The sequence below is a fragment of the Sminthopsis crassicaudata genome, chromosome 2, assembly GCF_048593235.1.
Source record: "Sminthopsis crassicaudata isolate SCR6 chromosome 2, ASM4859323v1, whole genome shotgun sequence".
NCBI lineage: Eukaryota > Metazoa > Chordata > Mammalia > Dasyuromorphia > Dasyuridae > Sminthopsis > Sminthopsis crassicaudata.
In genome coordinates, this window is record NC_133618.1 from 324,643,786 (window position 1) to 324,669,127 (window position 25,342).

Below are 25,342 nucleotides of genomic sequence, written 5' to 3' on the forward strand. Positions count from 1 at the left end.
GGTAACAACTTGCCACAGCTATAATTTTAAAACCAGAAATTACCATGCCCTTGGGTTTCTATAAACATGTGTAGCACATGCAACTACAAACAGTGTCAATGTACATGTTAGAACATCCAGCATGTTTTATTTCTGAGATGAAAGGGATGGGAAAATCAGGGGTCCCCCATACCAGGCCCTTTGGTATTTTACCTCACTTTCTTTTTTTTTTTTTTTTTTTTTTTTCTTCCTATTTTTTTGTGACAGTTTCACAAATTGCCTGGACAAACAAGATGCCTCCAGGTCCAAATAATGAAACAAATAAATGAAGTTAATGACTGGAAAAATGTGAGAGGAAAGAGGTGGGGGGAAATCACTTCTTCCTTAATGCTGTCTTCCTAGCAATAACTAATAAGCTTGCTAGATGTGCAGTAGGACTTTTTTTTTTTTAATTTTGGTAGAAATGGTTAGCTTAGAATATTAAATCTCTTGAGTATTTCAAAATATAGGGAAACTAAAGATTCTTGCTGTTTTTTTTTGTTTTTTTTTTAAATAATGCTTCTCCTTCTTACAAATCTACTGAGAATTTTTTATCTCATGTAGATAAGCGAATAACTTTACAAAGTGCTTGATTTAATGATGACAACTGGGCTATAGAGTCTAGACTGGCCTTCCTTTCAGGAATTTGCTCAGCTGATATACATAAGAATGTCACTGCAAAGGAATCTGGTTGAAATGTTTCCATTTACAGCAGACCCTAAATTTGAACCTGTTCTTCTTTCCCTTGCTTCTCACCACACCCTCCTGATGCTCATTCAGATTTTAGAAATGGAAGACCTTGAAGGTCATTTGGATCACATTTTACTGGCAAAGAACCTGAGGCCTAACAAGATTAAGTGACTTTTCTTATCTTATAAGGTTTTGTTTATCTATCAGTTTTTCCTCATCAAAAAGTGCTGACATCTACTATGAGACAAAGGCTAGAGGTCTGTTAATAGTTACCAGAGATCAAATTTAATTTTAACCAAGAATCTTTGTTCTACATAGTGATTCCTTTTCTTCTTTTGCATATTAAAAATATTTTAAAAGCCTGGCATAAAAATAATGTTAAAAAAACATGAAAGAAAGAAGTCAATTAGTGAGTCTTTTGAATAAACAGGAAGCTATAGAACCATCTGGACTTGACTTTATTTCTATTCTATTTGCAAAGAATTATAATTTTTCTTGGAATGAATACAGAGGGTCATTATAATCCCAAATTACTTAATGGCTCTTGTGCATGAATAAAAAATCAAACATTCATTAATAAGATTTTTTTGGTAATATTATTTAATATGTTTGAGAGAAACCCAATTAGTCAACAAAACTATTAAGTATTTCTTTATATCATAGGTACTGGGAACACAGAGACAAAAGGGAAACTGTCCCTGCCCTGAAAGAATTTACATTCTAATGAGTTAGTTGACATGTACAAAAGAATAGTATAAAAATATACAATAATAATTCAAGGTAATTTTGGGAGACAATACTAGGAGCTTGGAAATGGATTTCGGGGAGAATTAGAAAAGACCGAATACAGAAGGTGATTCTTGACATGAGTGTTGAAAGAAACAGTAGATTCCAAGAAGTACAGGTAAGGAGGAAATGCATTCCTGGCATGGTGGAAATCTAGTGCAAAGGGGAAATGGAATGTTGTGTATGAGGAATGAGAGGTAGAAGACCACTGTGGCTTTACTCTGAGCATAATAATGCTGGAAAGGTAGGTTAGGGTTATATTTTTGTCAAATATTATATTGTTATATATTTTATTAAAAAGAAGAAATCTTATTGTTTTAATAGTTGAGTTTTTTCATAATTATTAGCTTCCCTCAGACTTCTTTATATTAAAAAATAATCCTTTTCTTTCTCCAAAAGTGAGTTCTATTGTATCTTCAAAGTAGTTTGAATAGTGATATCTGAAAAGGCCCATGTGTGAATTTGGATATTAATGAGGTTCTGTATTTATTTTAGAAAAACTGCAATAACTGTATACTTTCATATATGTGTGAGATAAGTATGCTATTTTCTATCTTTAAATAGAAAGTTGCTATAGACAAGAGCATAAAAATCATTATAGTTTAGGTATGAAAGCCATGATCACATGATAAATAATAACAACAGTAATGATAATAACTTATTAGCCAGTATTTTTTTAGTGCTTCAAGCTTTGCAAGGTAACTTTATAAATATGAATTCATTTGATCCTTACAACCATTCTAGTAGTAGGTAGGTGGTATTATTATCCTTATTTTATGGAAGAGGAATTCCAGGTAGAGAGACAGACTTGAAGTAAATTGCCAAGGATCACACACCTAATAAATGTCTAGGGCTAGATTTGACTTTGGGCCTTCCTGATTCCAGGTCTACCAGGTAAATGTACATAAAATCATGTTTTCTTACTTTCTACTCCTAGATAGCATCTTTTTCTTGAATGACAGGAACAGATTATTATTATTTTTTTAATCTAGAAGCAAGGTAATGTGGAATAACAGAAAGAATGTAACATTTGGAGGATTAGGTGACCTCAATAGCTAGTGCTAGTTCTGCCTGTAATTGATAGCGTGATCTTGAGGAATATCGCTTAACTCTTCTGTGTATCAGTTTGCTCATTTATAAATTGAGAGGGCATATCACTGTAATGCCGTCAAGTTTTGATGTTCTGTGAGTTTAAGAACATGACCTAGTCCTTTTTCCCTAGAACTAGGTCAGCAATTGCAGACACAAATAGTGTCAAAACTTATAGGTTGTTATTGTTTCATTTGTCTTTTTCAAACATTCAACAGCTCCTACATAATAATCATCTATTTTCTGAAGCAGGGAAGATGCTTAAGAATATTAAATTGGGAAGATCAATTGAACTTGACCAAGTGCTCTGAAGAAATCTGTGTGGAAAGCAATACCCATTTTACAAGTACAGAGGCATGATTTTTTTTGGATATACCAAAGTAGGGAAAAGTTCCAAAAGAATCCAGGGTTAAAAAAAAAAAAAATGACAGATACTTATACCCAAAGAGAACTGACAGAACTAAAAACAAGTTACTTAACCAGTCATTTCCATAGCATGCTATTTACCCAATAGCCAGCTTTTTTCCTCTCATCCCTCTCCCACTGGTCTCTGATAGATAAACTTTTGCCTGATCTTTCCTGAAGCCAGCTCTGCATGTCACTTCTCAAATATTTCCAAACTGCACTGCTGGTGTGTGTACCCTCACCCCATCTTGTAGCTCCCCCTTATCTGTCTTCCCCCATTAGAATGTAAGCTCTTGGCAGCAGGGTCTGTCTTGATTATTTGTCTTTTTATCTGCATTGCTTAACACAGAGAGGGGTATGCATGTTTTCTCATTCATTCATAAGCATTCTTTCCCTGTGAACATGATACCATCTTATTTTCTTTCTCAGTTTCTAGATCATTGCTCACTTAAAATAGGTGCTTATAAGGAAAGAATATTGTGAGTTACAGAAAGTGCTTATGAATTTTTATTATAAATAGGAATTCTCTTTGAAAAGAAAAACCCATGAATTGAAGATTAATTAAAAACTAAGAACATGTTAAGAAGCAAATCTCTCCATGTGAATAGACCTCTTTGAGTCCTCTTGCTCATGTGGTTAGGTGTATAGTTCATTAATAGTTAGCATTCATTTAGCGCTTTAAATTTTGTTGAGTACTTAAAAATATTATTTTATCCTTACAATAACCCTGGGAAGTAGTTGCTATCCCCATTTTATAGATGGGAAAATCAAGAAAGAGAGAAGTGACTTTCCTAGCATCATACAGCCAGTAAATATTAGAGGTTAAATTTGAACTCAGATTTTCCTGCCTTCAAGTCCAATCCTCTATCCACTATGCCATCTACTTGCTCAATATTCATATTAATGTTTGATAAAATCTATATTTTAGGTCTCTGAGATCAGATAGAAACTTCAATCTGAAAGAGAGAAGGATTTTTACACTTCTGTTTTCTTTTTCAATTTTTCCCTTTCTTTTCCCTGCTCCCAAAATTTGGGACTTAAATCTGACTTCCTTATTTCTGTTAGTGGCATCAAACTATTCAGTCACCAATATTTGAAACCTTAGTATTTAATTCTTCTCCTTTTCCTTTCCTATCTAATGGACAAATGTTGTCTTTTAAAATATCTTGCTCATCATTCTCTATTCCATTGCTCTCTCATAAAAGCTCCTCTTCACAAGGGCTTGTAATAGCTTTTTCCTGGCATTTGAGGCTCTACAAATTAGTACCATACCGTGTTGTTGTTTCTTTTTTCAACCTCATGCTACTAATAAACATGTAGAATCTGTTATGCAAAGTAGAATGCTTGCCATTCCTTGTATTTAATTCTGTTCCACTTCACTTGTTCACATTGTTGTCCATACCTGAGATATATTTAATTTTTTTTTCTCTATTAAATCCTTTTCCTCTATTAAGACCAATCTGAAATGCAGGCTTCCTCCATGAAGTCTTCCTTCCCTCGGGTTAGTAAAATTTACAGTCCTAAAATCCTGAAAGATATTTGGTTTGGGCTTCTCTTATGTATTGTTCCACTTCACTTGTTCACATTGTTGTCCATACCTGAGATATATTTAATTTTTTTTTCTCTATTAAATCCTTTTCCTCTATTAAGACCAATCTGAAATGCAGGCTTCCTCCATGAAGTCTTCCTTCCCTCGGGTTAGTAAAATTTACAGTACTAAAATCCTGAAAGATATTTGGTTTGGGCTTCTCTTATGTATTGAGGTACTATGCTACTGTATGGTTTCAAGGCTGTAATGGGAAAGAGCACCAGACTTGGAGGATTTATTTGCATCCTAGCCATCCTGTTTACCTGGGTATCATTGCCTTCACTTTCCTTGCATGGAAGATTCTTCCATACAAAGTGAAGGTTCTTTAAAAATGTCTCCAGCTTGTATTAGTTATTTTTAAATGTCGTGACAGGCTACTATATAATGAGCTTCTTGAAAATAGTGACTTATTTACTCTTTATATTATTCATAGTACAATGATTTGCATATAGAATTTGCACTTAGAGAATGTGTGATCATTTTAAGGACTTTCAAATTAACACATTTTCATTTAGAGTATAGCCCAGAGCCAGGTAGCATACTATAAAACTCTTTAAAGGGGCTTACTCTTTCTTGTCTTTTTTTTTTTTTTTTTTTTTCAATAAAATCAACTTACTAAATTGTCACTGTTGACTATTTTGGGGATAATCTTCTCTTGGATAATTTGAGTGCATGACTTGATTTTCCAATTCCAATTTCTCTCTTTGAGCATCACAAGTTTTCTAATATAGGAACCTTGTTATGTTGGGTTTGGGGGATTTATATCCAAGTCCTAGATTGCTAAACAGAACAATTGTTGGCAACCTTTGAGATGGAAACTTGGAATGAAGATACATTGATAGCTTATAGTTCTGCAGTAATATCTTGGATTTTTTTTTTCTCATTGTGTATGTGTGCTAACAGAGCATGTTAGGCTTCACAGGATACAATCAATAAATGTTTTCTTTGGAAAATGGTTATTTGGATTTAAAGGCATGCAAAAACATCACTTGATTCCTTTATTTGCCTAGGATTACCAAGGAAAGTAGAGAAAGTAGAAATGTTTTGATTGTCAGTAGTCCTATTGGTAGTGATGTATGGCTATCATGGTGAAATTGGACTTGAAATAGCAGTCTGGAAATTTCTTTCCTGAGACTTTTTTGCTGAGGCAATTGGGGTTAAGTGCCCTAGGGTCCCACAGCTAGGAAGTGTTAAGTGTCTGAGGCCACATTTGAACTCAGGTCTTCCTGACTTCATGGCCGCGCCACCTAGCTGATCCAGAATTTTTCTTTTTTCTTTTCTTTTTTTTTTAAAAGATGACAGGGTAATAATATTTTTCTTCTTGCATTGAGGAAGTCATTGGGTTGGGAATAGTATCATCTGGTTAAGTGGGGTTTTCAGAATCCACTCCAAAAAGTGCCTCAATATACTTTTGAAACCAAATGTGAAAAGAACAGCTCCCATTGGTCATGATGGCTATGAAATGCCTTTTCCCAGTTTCTTGACTGAGAGGATGTGGATATTTCTTTTAAGTTTCTAGGGGATACTTGTTATACTATCCCCAGCTTATTTAGACTGTGTCCTCTTATTTTGTTTCCAAATCTTATTTGGCATCTTATGTTCTTGGGAAATAAAACCAGACATGTGGAATGTGTAAGAGAATAGAAAGAGCTAGGAAAGAAGCAAAGCATTTTTTCCAAAATTCTTCTTGATAAGATAATTTTCATTAACATACTATCATTGCAATCCAAAATGCATGTCAGTGAGCTTTTCATACACTTACAAAACTCAGTTTTTAGGCTTTTGTGATGTCCACTTTGTGAAACTTTAAATGCCTTTTTATATTAAAATTTTTATTTTTAGCTTTTGTTTGCACATCACTTCCATTTTCCACTGTATTCTTATCTTCTTTCAGCAAACCATCCCTCATAACTGGTATGGAAACAGAAGGGTAAAAAGTTCAGCAAAATTAACCAGTGTATCAAAGGTCTTACATGTTTAGTGTTTGGCACCCATACATAGTCTTTACTTCTGCAAAGAATCCTGGGGGAGTTGTTTTCTCTGATCTCTTGCTTAGGTGCTAAACTTGGTCAGTCATTATCATTTCTTAGTATTAAATTATAATTTTTTTCCATTTATTTAGTTTTAGTCATTGTATATATTGTTTTCCTTACTTCATTTTGATTCAGTTCACATATCTACTCATGGATTCTTTAAATTCAACTGTATTCTTCTTTGTAGTCTTTAAAATCCTAATTTTTTTTTTTTTTGGTAATACAGTAAAATATATGGGGAAAAGAAGCCTTGGAAAATAGAAGGGATTGGAATGCCATTACCTATATATCACAGTTTAAATATATGTTAGGTTTCCTATCATTTGCTTCTACAAAAGGGGTTGGTATAAATATTTTTGGTGCTACTGTCTGATTTCTTCTACTTTGCTGGTAAATACAACTCTGCCGCCGAGATCCACAGCTGTTTCTGATTCCTCCTTTGCTGGAGTATTCAGGGGTTACTGGCTTGGTACCTGCTCTGAGTAGTCAGTTATAGGACAGAACAGGGAATCTTGAGTTTCACTCCAGTGTAGCCATTCATTCTGATTCCCTCTTTCTTCTTTTCTTTGTCTATATTGAATGAGCAACTACTACTGTTTTTTCCAGGGGAGAGTGGGGAGGGTATTCTGAATAAATTCTCTGGAGGCTTATAGGGTACAGGGTCTTAAATTTAGAGGTGCTCTCAGAAAGTAGCAAATGTCATTCTTCTCACGATTCTTCTCAGAATCAATATTTGCCATTTGTTGAGGCATGGGAATGAGGTGTCAGTAGTGGCTAAGATGTTCCATCAAAGTTTCTACAGGAAAGGGGATGCCAGTATAGGCTGCATATTATTCTGTAGGTTGGTTGGTTGTGTATCATTGCCAGAAGACTGGAGGCTGTGAACTGAAGTATGGAGTGAGCACTTCAAGGACTGTGTGCATTTTGTATTGTTACTTCACAAAGATTTTACTTTGCTGGATTCTCTTTGATCTTTGAATTTAGCTGTACTCATTCTATATCTGACACATAATTCCTCTTTTCAGAGATAGTTGAAATTTATGAGGTCTGGAAAAAGTTTTTAACCTGCCATCTTGTTGGTCTGATACTTAGAAGTCCACCATTACCTTCCCTCTCCATCCCCAATGGCATAACTGATTTTCCTTTTAAATTTATCTGCAATAAAGGAAGAAGACAGCAATTAGGTGTCTTCTAATATATTTTCCCCTCTGAGAGACAAGCATCTTTTAAAAATATTGATTTTTTTTTTATCAGCATTAACTTTGTCAGATTTGTCTAAAATGTCATCCTTTTTCTTTATATTTTCCTTTTATCAAAGACTTTCTTCTGGCTTTTTCAATACTTCACATGGTTGTTATGAGGCACAAATTAGACCATGTATATAAAAGCATTTGGTAAATTGTTGACCGCTCTGATAGTTGCTTCAGGAAGCTTAGAGATCACACAAATCCCTTCTGGCATTTGGATAACAAAGAGAAAAAATGACCTAATTTCATTGTTAAGATGTCAGCATTTTATTGGAGCATTTAAACATGAAAGATTATCTTGATTGAAATGCAAAAAGACACACAAATCTAGTTCTTAATATAGCTTACAAACATAGGCTAAACTATCATGTGTAGTTTTTAGAAGTATTTGCCACATTTAGCTGTTCTCAATCTGAATGCATATACAGATAGCATTTAGAGAATGTTTGTTGCCTTAATTGAAAAGCTTGAAACCAATTAGTAGTAAGTGATGTAGGTGCCATATTCTAGCAAAAAGGCTTTAGTGTAACATTGTTAATCCCTGGTTAACAGAAATAACTGATTTTCTAATCAATCTGAGCAATGTAAGTGTTTCCATTCTAAGAATATGGCATCTATATCACTTTTCTTTAACTGGAGAGATATAGTTTAGCAGTACTTTGCAAGTCAAAGACTTTGAGGATGCTCAACTATACTCTTCCCCAGCAGGTTAGAAAAAATGGAAATGAAACATTGAATTCTAAGAAGCTGACAACTTATGTGTCAGAACATAATGCACTTGTGGCCAATGGATAAGATTGATGGTCAATAGATAAGATTGAAGGCCAATGGATAAGATTAATCCCTGATGAATAAGTGAAGTTTGAATGGAGACAATCTACCTTATGTGCAACATTGTAGACTTTATCCCTAGCCAGCCATCTTGGGGATGACTTATATTGTTTGGAATGAAGATCTAGTTGAAAGGACTGGGTTTGCTAGAATGAAAGCCTGGCTCTTTATCAATACTTTTTAAAAAAATCATGAAATTTGTATTTGTATCTATGGATACACTTCAAGGTTTCCTACACACTTCATAGATAACAGTAGTTTCACCTTTGATGAGAAAAAGCAAGACTTAAAAATAGGTCTATTTGTATTGTAAATTATTATTAATAGTGTATAAACTGTTGTTTTTTTTTCCCTAGCAATTTGTAGTTAGCATCCTTTTATTGTTATAGTGCCCCTGCAGAATCTCCATATTGGGTCCTATTTTTGAGTTAGTGCTATTTTAAAGAGTTTTTTTTTAACCCCAAAAGGGTATTGTGAGCTCTTCTGACTAATTGGAAGAATAGTATTGATAGAATGTCTAATTCTTAAGCAAAATGCACCTGTTCCAGAATCCAAGTAAGCTACTTAATTGTTTCCTTGTGCAGTGCATATCAATTACTTACAATATTTCAAATGAACTGCACTTTTAGAAACACCAGAGATTTTCTTTTTGCTTCTGAACAAATGCCAGAAGCTGAGATGAGCAAAAGTCCTTTGGTTGAAGGCCCAGATGCCATAGTGGAATTGGCCTGATTTAAATACAAAGTATTCAAGATGTTCGAACACAGATTTGATGACTTCATGAACAATTCATCACTTTTGAGACTGGAAGAGGGGAGACCCTGCCATAACTCTAATTGTTTGGGGAAGGGAGAATAGAAAACACATCCCCAGATGGATTGGTTCAGAGAATACATAGTTCTAGGGAGACAACCTTGAGGATGATAACCTTTTGTTTATGAAACCATAGTATTAGGTAATCAGCTGAAAGTAATATATTACCCATTTGGTTTATTATCTCTCTGGAATACAGAAGCAAAATTTGTGTAGGGACAATAAAACAATCTCAGGTTCTTAAAACTCAAGTTTGTTCATCTGGGCTATTAATGCACTAAACAAAACAAAACAAAAACAAAAATAAAAAACAACTTATTCTATATACCAGAGTAGAAGTGTCAAATTTGTTGCCTGAAGCCTACAAAGTCTTGTAAAACTCCTGGACTGAGCTAGAATCAGATTAAAATGTAATTGAGAAATAAAAAATACATTATAACATAATGCATATAAACTTGTGATTTTCTTAGTCTGTACAAGGCCATTAAGGATCCAGGGATCTCTTTCTATTTGAATTCAATACCTGGGAGCTAGAGGATCTTATGTATCTTCCAGTTAGCTACTTTTTTTGTGTATGCCCTCAGAGCTCTTTAGAATATTATGATGTTTGGAGATGGGACCAGTGTTAAAAAAGGCATTATTACATTGTTTTGAATTCAGTTAAGTAATTGTGATGAACAATTTGGCTTTCAAACATCATTTTGTGAGAATCATCATTTTAATTTTTATTCATGTGATTTTTTGTGACCCTTGTTTCTATTTGAGTTTGATATCACTGGTCTACACTTAAGAAAGTAATGGGTAAAAAGTTAATAAACTTAAATGTACATCCTATGTTCATTTGTTTTTGTTATTTTTAAAAATTTTACAAGCAGCTCCCAGAACGTAAGGAAGTATCCTCTAAGGGAAATAAATGTTATTTTTAAAATGTAAAAGTTATAGGAATTTAGAGGAGGTAGAAAGCCTCTGTTGGAAATATCAGAAACACTATATGAAATTTAGGATACTTGAACTAGAACTTGAAGGATATTTAGTATTTCTACAAGTAGTACATTAAAGATAGAGATTATAGCATAAAGTCTTCAAAATAGGACATCAAAAGTCATGTATAGTGAATAAGAACATGTAGTCCAGTTAGAACACAGAGTGGTGTTGGGGGGTAGTAGAAGAAGAAGGAGAAGGTTAGGCAAAAAGTTACTTGAATGTAAGATTAAGGAGTCTACATTTTGGTACTATAAGCAAGAGGGAACCACTGATTATTGAATAGGAAATAACATGATCAAAGCAATACCATAGGAACATTAAATTATCCTCTATGTTTGACAGATAAATTTTGGGGAGAATTGAATCTACCCTGACAATATTTAATTAAGATCTGTTTTGTCTTTTTAGCGTCTGCACTTTAGCCTAACCTTTTGCTTGTATCACATGTCTGTAATTTGGTTTACATTCTCATTTGAATATGAATACTTAGTTCTCTCATTTTTTCTTTCTAGAGTTTAGTAATTCAAGAAATATAAAGAATTTTGATCATGACCCCAAGGAAAAGAAGTGGACGGATTTCATTCGTCTTCTGCTGCTTTCAAAGTAACGATCCCCCAGAGATCACATATCGATTACGCAATGACAGCAATTTTGCTCTTCAGACCATGGAACCTGCATTTCCCATGCCCCCTGTGGAAGAATTGGATGTTATGTTCAGTGAACTTGTGGTGAGTATTGGCTATGAATCAATACTCTAGTAAGGTGGAGAACTCCAGAAGGATTCCGAATAATGACTGATTCCCCCTCTTTCAACCTTTTCCCCTCCCTCATCCCTGAGTTTAAAAAGTAGAAAGAAGGAGGGAAGATGAAATAGATCTACTCAAATATTTTGGGATTGTTTGAAAATGATAGAATGTATTTAGGCCCTTAAGAAGGCCAGAATGTGTCTTGCCTTATTGTCCTTCTGGCCACCCATAGTGACCTTTGGTGAGACTTGAAAGTGCTAAGTAATATCCTATGTTCTTATTACATTCTGGGGAATTGCCCAAGGCCCTTTGCTCCCATGTACTCTATGATTTTGGGGGACAGTTCAATACTAATTTTTTTCTTCTAACAAAAAATGAGGATACTTATTTTTAAAGTTCTTTGACAGACATAGATTGTTTGAAAGATATAACTCTTATAGAATCTCCTATAGCAAAGCTTTTTAAATTATATGGTGTAATGATAGGTTTTGAGCAATATTGTTGAAATTAACTTTTTTTTAGGTACAATCTTATTTAAGAAGCAATCTGTTAAAGTAAAAGACATTTAGTGATCTCAGACCCATCATACAAGTATATTACTCAATTTCTTTTTTAAAAAATCCCTTTGAAGTGTTTTAGTTCTGTTTGAAAAAAGCTCAAGAAGAGAAAAAAAATAGGCATTAAAGCTGGTCTGTGATAAAGGAAAAGTAGTTTTAGATCTATAAGTGGCCTTACTTGATCATATTTTGCTTTTTCTAAAGAAGTTCTTATATTGTGATTAATAGATATTTTTCAAATACCATTAAGTAGGTAGTAGTTGGAAAAAAGAAAGCTATAGAGACTGGTTCCTGCCCTAAGTTTTATATTAAAACATGTTGATCTAATAGATGTATATAATGAAATCAATAAAATCAATTTAAGATCATCACAAATAAGCACCTATTTACAGGTTGTGTGGATTTCATCTAAATTAACAAAAATAAATAAACGTTTCCTGTTCTTACTTGGATTTTGTAGGAAGTGGCAGAAGTAGTAAGTTAGTATTCTTATTTATTTTGTGTTAATTAAATCTAGAATAGAACTCTGAGAAATCATATGCAAAAGACTATACCTGTTGCTATAAGACCCACAGGTTCACAGGTTGAGACCTACTTATGTAGTTAACTTTTGGAGGCAGGACTCATTTTTGTCCTATAAAAGAGAAGGACATTAAGTTAGGAACTTACTAGTCTAATATCCTCATTTTCAGATGAAGAAACTGAGACTTAGAGAAGTTGTAACTAGCCTGGGGTCATATAGGCAATAAGTGGCAGAACCAGTATTCAAAACCAGGTCTTCTCCCTCCACATCCAACATTCTTTCTGCATATTCACTTTGTGTGTGTGTGTGTCTTGTGTGTGTGTGTAAAATCTTTGATAAAAAGATGCATAGTAAAGGATTAAATAAATGTGTAGACAAAAATGCAAATTAATATAATATAAACAATTGGGTATTATGAACTTGAAGAACAAGGTGGAATAGTATTTTTCAAGTAGGAGAAAGAAGTGATGATAGTTAAAATAATGGACCTTTAAAGTAAGGAAATAAACCTTAGCCAAGGTACCATTTCCTCCCTCCCCTCTATTCACTGAAATTTTAAAACCAAAGAAAAGTTGAATCGGTTGTTATTTACTTAGGCTCTATAAAAGCTTTTTAGGGGGAGGCATTTGTATCAGCATGGCACCCACCCATTCTAACATTAGAGCCTCTTGATTAAGGAACAGGACCAGAACTCTTAATAGAATCTCCTATAACAAAGCTTTTTAAATTTTTTCTACTTGTGCTCCCTTTTTGCTCAAGAAATTTTTATATGATCCTGGATATGTAGGTATATAAAATAGCTATACAAATGAAACATTTACTGATAATAAATAATTTTGCAATTTCTACAGTTAGTTACGAGATCTTGTATGGGGTTGCAATCCACAGTTTAAGAAGTTGGGTCTTATAATGCCTCCATGTCAATAGACCTGTCTCCCAAGATGAGACTGGGAAAAGTAGATGGCTTCATGGTAGTTGAGAGAATCTCAACTGCTCACTGCCATGTATTCAGAAGGGGGAAATTGTCTGAGTTCTACATTTTTGATGGCTTAATTCTGGGAGAACATTGCCTACAGCTGTTAGTCATTAGAAAGCTAGTGCCAAACCAGGGCTTTAGACCTAAATCGTTGAAAAGACAAACTGTTTTTGGATTTGCAACTTTCCTGGTAAATAATTGACTTTTGACTACTGCTTGAGTTAGGTCAGAATCAACCACAAGCCCTTTTACAAACTCCTTTGGCTTAATGTGTGGCACTGTGGTGGGGAATACAAGTTCAGAGTCTCAAGACTAAGCTGTTTCATGGGATGCAGAGTAAGGGAGGCAAGGAGCAAAGCTCTTTAATATTCATATCAAACATACTAAATGAATCTATGGTTAGCAGATGGTATGGTGATATATACATAGAAGTGGTTGATTTTAATAGTTCCTAACATGATTCCTGGATGACAAATCTGTGTATCAGATAGTACAAGTACAATCACCTCCATTACTTCTCAAATCCACCCCTCTTCTCTTCACTTACAAAAACTACCCTCTTAGTTGTGGACTCCCTGTCTTCGTTCCTTTTCTCTTCACTGACATATATCCCTTTACCATAGTTGACAAATGCATCAATTTATGAGACCTTTAGCAAATGTCCTTTAGGAAAGTTTCATGTACACAGGAAGTAGCTAATGATGGATTTGACTTCTACCTCCATTTTCCATTGTACAGGTTTTATCATGCCAGTCTCCTTACATGGACACTTTTTGTGAATATCTTCTGTCACTCCTTAGAATAAAATGCCAACTCCTCAATCTGACTTTCCAAGGATCTCCAGATTCAGGTTCCAGTGTACTTTTTCAGCTTTTATTTCATATTATTTCCTTTGGCATACTCTGTTACAGGCCAAGTAACCTATAGTTCTCCCTTAAATAGCATGCCATTTCTCCCTATTTCCTTTTGTTGAGGTTTTCTTTCAGGAGGTATTCTCTCCTCATATTTATTTCCTTAATCTTTAACTTCCTTCAAGGCTCAGCACAAATGCCACCTCCAAGTACCTTTCTTTGATTCATACTCTACTTAATCATTAGTGATTTTCTTCCTCTTCAAATTACCTTATATTATCTAGTACATGTATATCCCCCACTGTAACATGAACTTTAAGACTCATCCTATACCCAATACCTAGCACAGTGCCTTAATGCTTAATGTTAATTGACTGAGTCTTGTGAAGGAGGAAACAAGGATCATAGCAAAGTGGCATTCTGTAGCCATATAATCAATATGAATAGAATTCAGGATTTGAATTGTGCTTCCTAAACATCAGTGTTCTTTATCACTTTGAGTGGAAACCATGAATTTATAAAACCTTGAGCCAGTACCCTTGCTTCTTTCTTCATAGGAAAGTTGCATGTACATAGAAAGTAGCTAAATGGGAGATTTGACATCTACCTCCATTTAGCCTTCTGAAACTGAAGATCATTATATTGGAGCCTTATAATATTCTACTATTCTGTCAGGAGTGAGGGAGAGAGAGGAAGAAAGGGAGAGGGAGAGAAAGAGGGAGGGAGAGGGGAAGAGAGAAGGGGGAAAGAGGGAAAAGGAAGAGGGGGGAGGGGGAGAAAGAGAGGAGGAGGGGGAAAAGAGAGTGAGTTTTATATTTCCAGTACCATACAACATCTCCATATGAACATACAGCTTATGTGAAGTGTGCTATGTGAATTCAACTTAATAATTCACCTGATTCTTATGGAATCTGAATTGGTTACCTTTTCCCAACTACTATACTTACTAATTATGTTTGGCCTATAGCTCTTAATGCTTTGCCCTTGGCAAAGAATTGGAAATTGAGGGGCTGCCCATCAATTGGGGAATGGCAGAATAAGTTGTGTATATGAATGTCAGGCAATACTATTGTGCTATAAGAAATGATGAACAGAATGATTTCATGTAAATCTGGAAGGATTTACATGAACTGATACATAATGAAGTGAGCAGAACCAGAAGAACATTGTACATAGTAACGACAAAATTGTGCAATGATCAAGTATGATTGACTTAACTTTTGTCAGCAATACAGTTCCAAAAGCCTCATGATGGAAAATGCTATCCATATTCATATGCAGATGTAAACATACTTTTTTCACTTTATTTTTTCATAGTTTTTTTTTTCCTCTTCTTCTATTTCTTCTTGTACAGTATGGCAAATATGGAAATATGTTTTATGGGATTGCATACATATAACCTATATCAATTTGTTTACCATATTAGGGAAAGGAGGAAGGGAAGGAGAAATTTTGGAACTCAAAATTTATAACAAATTAATTTTTTAAATTATTTTTACACATAATTGGAAAAAATACCATTAAAAAACAGAGATTTTTACCTTCCAGTAATTGTACACCATGCTTTTTTAAAAATTATTTTTGAAAGCTTCTTATTGTTCCTTAAAAAGATCTTAAGTACTAAGAAACAGCCATGTTTATTACTGACTGTTGCCAATGAAACAATAATAATAAAAATAGAAGAAGAAAAATAGAAGAGAGACAGTAATGATTGTTAATGGAAATATATTTCACTTAGGCTAGGCTACAGTAGAAATTAAACTAATTTGCTAATAAATGATTATAGTTAAAGTGATAGACTGACTAGTTTTTGTTTTTTAATGCTGAAGAAAGGAAAAACTAAGGAAGGAATGCACAATGAATGAAGGAATTCAGTTGATCAGTCAGAGAAAAGAATTCACACTGAAGATAAGCAGCACCAAATTAATTCACTTGGGAAACTACATCAGTAACCTCCTCATTACTCAGAGTATACTGTGAACTCTTTGGAATGAAAGGAGGTAGAAGAAATCAATCTCAAGTATCTAGTACAGAACAGTTTTATTCATTCCCTGTGCTAGCAACATAGTTATTTGCTCACTCTCTCAGGGCAAAGAATGATATATGCAAGCAAGTAACAAGGAATGCTGGCTTCATTCATTTTATCTGCATTCCATTAGAATCTCATTTTTTAAGGTGAACTGGACTTTTTTTTTTTTTTGTCTTGATCAGATTCTTCTTTTTTCTCCCCATGCTCTGAGGGGGGGGGGGGGACCCAAACCTTTACTTTTAAACTAAAATCATGACCAAGACTAGAAATTGAGGCACTAACTCAAAAAAGGAGGCAAACAATGGAAATTTGAGCGTAAACTTGCCTCAGAGAGAATCTTAGAACTTGAATGTGGTATTCTTAAAATTAGAATATTAATAAGTTCCAAATGATCAAATGGAGAAAATTAGGCTTTTATAATTACATTGAGTCTACCTAGATGAGTTAACCTTTATGTCATAATGGCAGTCTGGACTCCTTTTTAATGTCTTTAAATGCATAAAATAAATTATGTAGAATTGCCAAGGAAAAAAAAATTGTATTTAAATACAGCTGTTATTTTTTCTTGTCCAAGTTTATGGACCTCCTGAAATCTTAGAATGAGGTGGAGATTTTAAGAACCTTTGAGTTAGACCATTTTTGTTTCCAGTTGAAATAATGGAATGAAATTACCATTTATATAATGTGCTAGGTACTATGCTAAAAACTTTTCAAGTGTCATCTCATTTGATCCTTATATCAGTTCTTTGAGATAGATTCTGTTATTTATGCCCCTTTTACAGTTGAGGATACTGAGATAGGCAGAGATTAAATGACTTGTTTAGGATCACATAACTAGTAATCACTGTGGCTGGATTTGAACTCTGATTTTCTTGACTCCTGGCCATCACTTTATCCACTGTTATCACATAGTTGCCTAGAAGCACTTTTTGGTGCAGATGGCAATATTGGAATTTAATATAGTGATGCTTATTTTTAAATTTTTATTTTGGGGGGGGGTTTGAGGCAATTGGGGGTTGTAACTTGCCCAGCATCACACAGATAGAAGTATTAGGTGTCTGAGATCGGCTTTGAACTCAGGTCCTTCTAAATTCAGAAGTAGTGCTCTATCTGCTGTACCATTTAGCTGCCCCAATAATTGTTTTTTTGTTTTGTTTTGTTTTTTAAAAAAGTCTATTAATTAAAAAACCCCAACAAACTTTGCATTAGACATTGCCCTGAAAAAGTCAAAAGGAAACTTGGTTGAATAAAAGGGCATAAGTTAAAATAGAAGGAAAAAACATAGATTGGCTATTCCTTTGACATTGCAGTGTTCTTATATAAATCATATCAATGAATTCATAGAACAGTCTTGGAAAGGATTGAAAATATGCAAGTACACCACAAAAGGAAGTAGATAATTTGAGATATAGGCTTGAATGAAAGTATTTGTAAATTTTTATGCTATAAATGTGAAACATTGCCAATAAATGACAAATATCAAGAGAGTAAAGATATCCAAAGACAGACCTTTTAAACAAAAAATTGTTTTGACTTTAAGAGCAACTGATGGTTTAAAAATATAGACTGACATTCAGAACATCTACTTTACTTTTGGGGTAGGGATGGGAGTAGATGCAAAGCATCTGCTTGCACTTTTAATCTTATTGTTACAATGTGTTTCAGTAAATCAATTAGCTTTGGCACTAGGCCTCTCTCCCCTGGAGAATATATTTTTCTGGATTGGCTAACAAAGTATTTGATGAAGTATTTCATACCATTTCAGTGAAAAAAAGATGGAGAGATGTGAGCTAAATGATAATATAATTAAATGATTTGGACTTGGTTGAATGTCTGGACCTTGTCAGTAGTTCATTGTCAACTTGGCAAGAAATCTCCATTGGAGTGTCCTAGCCATCTGTGCATGGCTCTGTACTGCTTAACATTTTTGTCAATAACTTGGATAAAAAAAATAAATGACACAATGTGTAAGGGGCAGCCAAGACATGGATGACAAAGTTAAACTCTGTGAAGATCTTGATTCTTGATAGATTAGAGCATTTGTCACAATCTAATGAGACGACATTTAATGGAGATAAAGTTTTACACTTGGGTTAAAAAATCAAATTCTTAATTCTATAGTAGAGTATGATTAAACAATAATTTGTTTGAAAAAGAAAATTGGTAATTATAATGGCATACAAGCTCCATATAGCAACCAAAACAGATACCATCTTGGGGTACATTAGAGAGATATAGCTTTCAGGAATAAGGGTGTACTAATAACATATTATGTCCTAATTGGACCACATCTGAAAATTGTGGAATGAAGTACAAGTAGTTTCTCCTAGAGAGCAGATTTTTATAATTTCATAATTTATAATACATCAAAAATTAGCAATTACTACAAATTAGGGTTTGGTTTAGTTTTGTTGATTATCTCTAGAATTGCAAAAATGATTATGGGGGTCATGAAATTATGATTTATTATCAGTAAATGTTTGACTGTATAGCTATTTTATATTCCCATATACTCAGAGTCATATAAAAATTGCTCAGATGAAAAGGGATCACTAGTGGGAAAAAATTTAAAAAGCCCTTGCCTTAAAAAAGCCTAGACTTTAAAAAGTGATGGAGAAGATACTAATAATTCAGGTTAAACTTAAAAGTGTATCATGTTTTTTTTTTTTTGTTTGTTTTTTTTTTGTGAGGGGAAGCTGGTTGTTAAACATTTGCTTTCTCATTCTTTAAAAAGCATTAAAAAGCTAGAGACCTTCAAGAAGAAGGTAATAAAAATGGTGAAGAGTCTTGAAATGCTTATATAAAAATAGTTTTGAAGAACTGGGGGTGAGCTAGCAAGAGAAGATTGAGGGGATAACTTAGTAGCAGTTTTCAAACATTTGAAAGTTTGTTGTAAGAAAAAGGGGATTAAAAGTGTGTTTTGTCTCAGGATGTAGATTAGGTAATACTGGCTGAAAGTTACAAAGAGACAGAGAGACACACAGAGAGAGAGAGTATTAACACACACACATAACACTTACAATAAAACTTCTGAAAAAAAGTTTCAGAAAGCAGAATGGGATGCCTCCAGAGATGGTGAGTTCCCCTCCTTTGGTCAGAAATTGGCCAATTACTTGTAGTCTATGTTATAGAGGATAATCCCTTTGGGCATAGGTTGTATTGCATGGTCACTGAAGTTCTTTCCAAATCTAAAGTTGTGATTGTGTGAAGTAGAAGCCAAGAGTTGGACAGAACGACCAACTGAGGGCCTCCTGTGTTTCTAAGATCCATAGAAACACATTACAATATAAATGAAGCTCCAAGAGTTAGGGTTTTTTTTTCCTCATGGATTTATTTCCCAGCAAAGTACTTAAAATGGAGAGCTCTCTGTAGTTGAGTTTACTTTTTTCTTGGCTTATGAACTGTTGACCTTAGTTACTGCTCACAGAAGTAGATGCTTTTTCTTAATACATTTGAGCCCTGAATGCCTTATTGCTTTTACCTCCTTATATTATTTTTAGATTATATATTAGATTAAGACAGTTGGAGTAAGAAAAGGAATATAAAATATTTGGAAGTGAGAATGCCGTAATGTCAACTGTGAAATGATTGTGGTGATAAGAAATTATGACTCTTCTGAATGTAATTTATCAGTTAAAATTTTCAAGGTAGTCTTTTTAAGCATTCTGTTGACATTTAGAGCTGCATCCAGAGAGAATGCAGCTAGAATACAAATGTAATAATTTAGTTTATTTAATAAAATTTATATCTTTGGCAACCTATTCATAAATGTGTGCTTTAAAAAATACACAAGTGTTTGCCCGGAGATATAAAATTGCAAAGTCATTTGGGACTTAATATGCATCTTCAAGTATGGTTTGGCTCTATTTTCCCTAGTTTTTTTTTCTGGCCTATGCAAGTAAGTTATATTTTGACTTTGTCTTTCAAAAAATAATTATTTAATTTAGAGTGCTCAAACTATTAGGTACAAAATGCACAGATATAACACCTGCCTGGTTGTTTTTCATGTTAATATAGGTATTAAAAGATCTGTGTAATTTCATTTCTATAACTTCGCCAAGATGTTTATCTCAAAAACACTAATTTTAAAGTTTTTTAATGGCTAGAAATGTTTAATAAGATTAGTTAAAAAAAAAAAAAAAACACTATTCATGGCTCTTCAAAATAAAGCCTTTGAACGTTAATTTAATATTGGTTGTGGTGAAAAAGCACCAGATTTGTGTCAGGAATAGTTGAGTTCAGATTCTCCTCTGTGACCCTGGATAAATTATTCACTTTACCTCAGCCTGATGGAGATAATAATACCACCTATATCACAGTATTCTTAAAGGATCAAAATGAGCTAACATGTAAAGTGCTTTGTAAATTTTAAAGCTCTGTGTAAATGTCGGCCATTAGTAATAGCACCACTTTTCAAAGAAAATAAATTTTAATTGGCCTAGGTTCAAGGAAGACTGAGGTTTAAGGCTTGCCTCCAGCCACATCCCTGCTATATGATCTTTGTTAAGGCATTTCTCAATAACCTAGGAGACTCTCACTGGTAAAGTTTCCTCATCTCAAAGATCCCTGCACCAATGAAATCACAGGGCCAAGCTCCATTCCTCTCTTAAAAGAGTGTTAAGTATAGTTATACTAGTGTAATTGTAAATGGATTAAAGTATTAAAGTGATTGATTAGGCTGTAAACCATCTTTGTGCATTTCCCTCATTGATCTAAATTTTCTCACCCCATCCATCCCTAATAGCATAATTTCATTTTTAAAATAATTAAAATACATTTATTAGTATCATGAGTCCTGTTTCTAGTTCTGGTTTGCTGTCTTATTGTGGGAGAGCTTTGTCCTTTTGAGGGATGACTATTCTCTAATAAATTGCTTTTTTTTTTTCTCCTGATCAGTACTCAGTAAGTCCACTGATTAGCTTACAGCTGCTAGCTGTTTGTTTCTTCACACAAAGCAGTACTTAAACAATAAATGAAACCATATGTCCAAAAGCTTAGAGACAAATCTATTCATTGTTTTCTGGAAAAGGTTGGCATTTCTTAGTTTTGCAGAAGGCTAAGAAGTAATTAAATATGAAGTTTCAGAAAGTAAATAAACATTAAGAGATTTTAAATGTAATCATTAGAATTGATAGCACTTTTCATTATCCTGACAATTCATACCTATGTGTTGGCTTTTATAGAGGATGATGGTCCTACTGTACCTCCTAACTGAAGGATTTATGCTTTGGGTTAGTTTTTAATAAATACTGATGAGTTCATGTTGATCTAGGTTTGCTGGGCTTCTTTGCCAAGATATCATTTATGGACAAAAAATAAAAATTGCTGAACATAAAGATTAGCGAATGAAAGATAACTAGTGACCTTTTAATGAGATTTTTGTCATCTTTGAAAACATTTTTGCAATTTTTTGAAAACTGTGATTTAATTTGTTTAAGGAAGTAACAGGTGAGTAAACTCCCTTTCTCAATACAGGCTAGCATGTTCTTTGCAATACAATCTCAATGTTACCTTGGGCAAGAAAAAGTAAATGACTTGCTCAGGGTCTGACGGTAAGTTTGTCAGACCTCAAGCAAGTCATTTTCTTCTTTTCATAGTTGTATATGCTTACCGTATGCCCTTCACAAAAAGAAGATGACTTTAATGGACCCAGACTTGGCTCCCTGCTATGTCCAAAGCAAAATTTACTTTATGCGTTTTTCTTATGAATTTTGACATCAACAAATATGAACATTTCACTGTTTGAAGAAAAGAGGATTGATTGTATATAAAACTATGAATATTTATTATTACTAATTAATATTCAATAAATAATTAACAAATTTCAGAGTCTTATTACCTCAAGGTAATTCCAAATAGAAATTGATACACATCACACACATCATTATATGCTATATCCTCCATTAGAATATGAGCTCTTTGATGGGAGGATGTGTTTTAGCCTCAGGATATACTGCAAAGCAAATATTAACTAAATTCTTGTTGACTGACTAATATAATGGTTAATTCCATTTGCCTTAATGTATCTGTTTTTAAAACAAAAGATAAACAACCTCTTAGACTCTCATGTGTAGAAAAGATAGAAGAGGAAGGAAAAGTATGCAGACTCTCCAGCTTTAGTCTCAACTCTTTGAACTTCACCACCCACCTGTGATTCCAACACATGGTTGGATCACATGGCCATCGTTCTAGAGCCCATAGCTGGCATGCTCCCTCCTGTTTCTGGGAAGCTGCAGATTCCCTACAAGACTGCCCTAAGCTTGCCCTCTTCTCTGGTATGTGATGATGAGGGCTTCTGTTCTTCCTCTCTGTTAGATTAGGAGGGCTAGTTTGTAAGTCAAAGCCAGGCTGTCAGTCACAAAATTAGGGCAGCTCCTTGAGGGACTGAAGAAAAGAGTGATAGTGATTTTTCTACCAACCAGCAGCCATTGACCTCAACAACCTCTTACACATGGAAAATAATGACAAGTTCAAACTCTGGCTTTACCCTTTTACTCCCTAATCTGGCCATTTTTTCTCTCTGGATTTTATTTTCCTTATCTGCAAAACTTATTTGGGAAAGGGGGTAGATAAAGCTCTAAAGTTCCCTCCAAATATAAAATTCTTGGATCCTGTGAAAACTGTAGTCTGGTCTTTTGGTCAAAATAGAATTTGCATTGGAGAATGCTCTCAGCTCTAGAACATGTTACTTTCTCAAGTGGCCTTTCAACATAATTCAGTAAATGTTAATATCACTGCTACTAAAAATAGTATTTATTTTAATGCTTACAAAGTACTTTAAAATATTATCTTTTTTAATGTTCACAGGTGCTATTATTACTCCCATATTACAAATGAGGAAATGGGTAGAGAGAGGTTAAATGCCTTGCCTAGTGTTACAGTGCCAGTGTTTGAGGCTGAACCGAAGTGGTCTTCCTTGAGTCCAAGGGCAGCATTCTATCCAGCATGCCATCTTTTGTTGTTCAGTCATTTTGTCAGTCTTGTTCTACTTTTTGTGACCTCATTTAGTGTTTTCCTTGATAAAAGTACTGGAATGACTTATTTTCTTTTCCAGCACATTTTATAGAGATAAAACTGAGGTAAACAGGGTTAAGTAACTTTCCCAGGATCACACATCTTCTAAGTAAGTATTTGAGGCTAGATTTGAACTCAAGAAAATAAGTCTTTCTGACTTTAGGTCTGCTACTTTAGGTCTGTGCCATCCAGCTGCTAAAGGTATATTGAGTTGTTGTATTGCATTGACTTCATTGTATGCATGTGAAACCTGCTGCCCATCATGTCACCTAGCTGATATTAATATTTGCTATGTGCAAAGGCCCCTTTTGACATTGTAAATACAATTTTTTTAAAGCACAATCCACTATGGACTCAGAAGTATTACACAGATTGCACATATTGTGGAAAAAGTGCTATTAGGAGGAGGACGACAGGATTCTGATTCTATGATCAGGGAGGCATGTGGGAAGCCCTCTCCCTGGAGGTAGCACCTGAGCTATATCTTGAAGGCAAAAATGACTGGAGAATGAGTTCCAGACATGGGAAACAGCTTATTTGTATGCACAGTAGATCGTTTTGATATGCTAGTAAGGTATGGGTCAAGGGAGCAAGATAACAGTCTAAAGTGAAGAAAGCAAATCTAAATCCAAAGCCTGCAAGTTTTGTAAAGACTATGTCAACTGGCTGAAGCTTGCATTTCCTGCCAGTTTGGGGAGAAGATATCTAACTATATAAAACATGGGATCATAGATTTAGAATTTGGAAAGGACCTCAGAGACCATCAACTCCAACCCATTCATTTCACATATGAACAAACTTTCCTCCTCTGTAAAATGAGGAGATTGAACTAGCTGGTCTCTGAGGTCCTTTCCAACCTCTAAACATACAATCCTTCCTTTTTTAATAATAGCAAGAAATAAGACCAGGCTATGAAAGAAAGTTATACAATTTCAAATGCAAATATTGTGTCACTGTGATCCATTGCCTCCTACTGGCAGTAATCAAAAATAATTTCCATTAGTGCTTCTGGAAATTCTCATTAATTTTAGTTTTGTTAAAAACACATTGGTCAGGAATGGTGGCACATTCCTGTAAATCTTGCTACTGGAAAGGTTGAAGTTGATGGACTACTAGAGCTTGGGAGTTCTGAGCTGCAGTGATCTAAGCTGAATACACTAAATTCAACACAAATATGTGGAGCTCCTGGGAGTAGGGGACCAAGAGGTTGTATAAAGTAGGAACAAAGTGACTTATATTAGCAATGAAGCAGATCAAAGGTTCTATTCCAATTAGTAGGAAGCCTGGGAGCATTTTCCAGCCTGGGGGAGTTGAGACCAAAAAAAAAAAAAAAATCCCAAGAATCTACCCAAAGCTACACAGAATGTTGCAACACAATAACAATTAACATTTAAATAGTATCTACTTTAAGTTAGAGACTTTACAAATACTAACTCATTTGATCTTTACTATAACCCTGGGAGGTAAGTGCTATTATCCCCATTTTATAGTTGAGGAAACTGAGGTAAACAAATTGAGTGACTTGCCCAGGTCACACAGCTTGTAAATGTCTGAAACCAAATTTGAATTCAGGTCTTTCTAATTTTAGGCCCAATACTCTATAGTTCCCTATATATGCCTATAGTTGGTGGTGAATAATGCCATGACATTTTTGCATAGTGACTAAGCATATTGGAAAAAAATACAACTCTTCTATAGGATTAAAAATTTTAAAGTCAGTCTTTTTGTTGGTTCACTTAAGAATTAAAAAATCAACACTTGTGCATATGTAAATAAAAGTGTATACATAAAACTATTTGATTTTTGTTCTTTCTGATTTCAAGAACAGCTTATTTACTTTTTTCTCTAATTCACTGTTATTCTTATAAGTTTTCAGTAGACAAAGTTTTCAGTTTTCTAATCCTTTGTTATGAATATAAAAGGTTCTATAACATATTATACAGCATCTGCTGACTTCTAATAATGTGTGCAAATAATTTTTTGCTGTTGTGTGGAAAAATGTCAATTCTCATCTCAACATCTCAACAAGTAACTAATTAGTTAGAACGTTCTCCTCATTTGTTTGTCATGTATCTTGCATTCTTGCTTTTCAAATCTAACAACACTTTCTCTTCCATTTGTATCACTTCATTTTTGTCCAGGGCTTAAGATAACTAGTCTCA

General features: G+C 34.1%; 1 protein-coding gene across 4 annotated transcripts in view; it reads left to right on the forward strand.

Annotated features, from left to right (window-relative positions):
• DAAM1 (dishevelled associated activator of morphogenesis 1) overlaps positions 1 to 25,342 on the forward strand; it is a 203,974-nt gene that overhangs the window by 68,020 nt on the left and 110,612 nt on the right. For all 4 annotated transcript variants that reach the window (XM_074290244.1, XM_074290248.1, XM_074290245.1 and 1 more), the window contains exon 2: positions 10,997 to 11,212. In XM_074290244.1, the coding sequence (XP_074146345.1) occupies positions 11,033 to 11,212 (180 nt within the window). In that variant the 5' untranslated portion in view covers positions 10,997 to 11,032. The remainder of the gene's footprint in view (positions 1 to 10,996; positions 11,213 to 25,342) is intronic.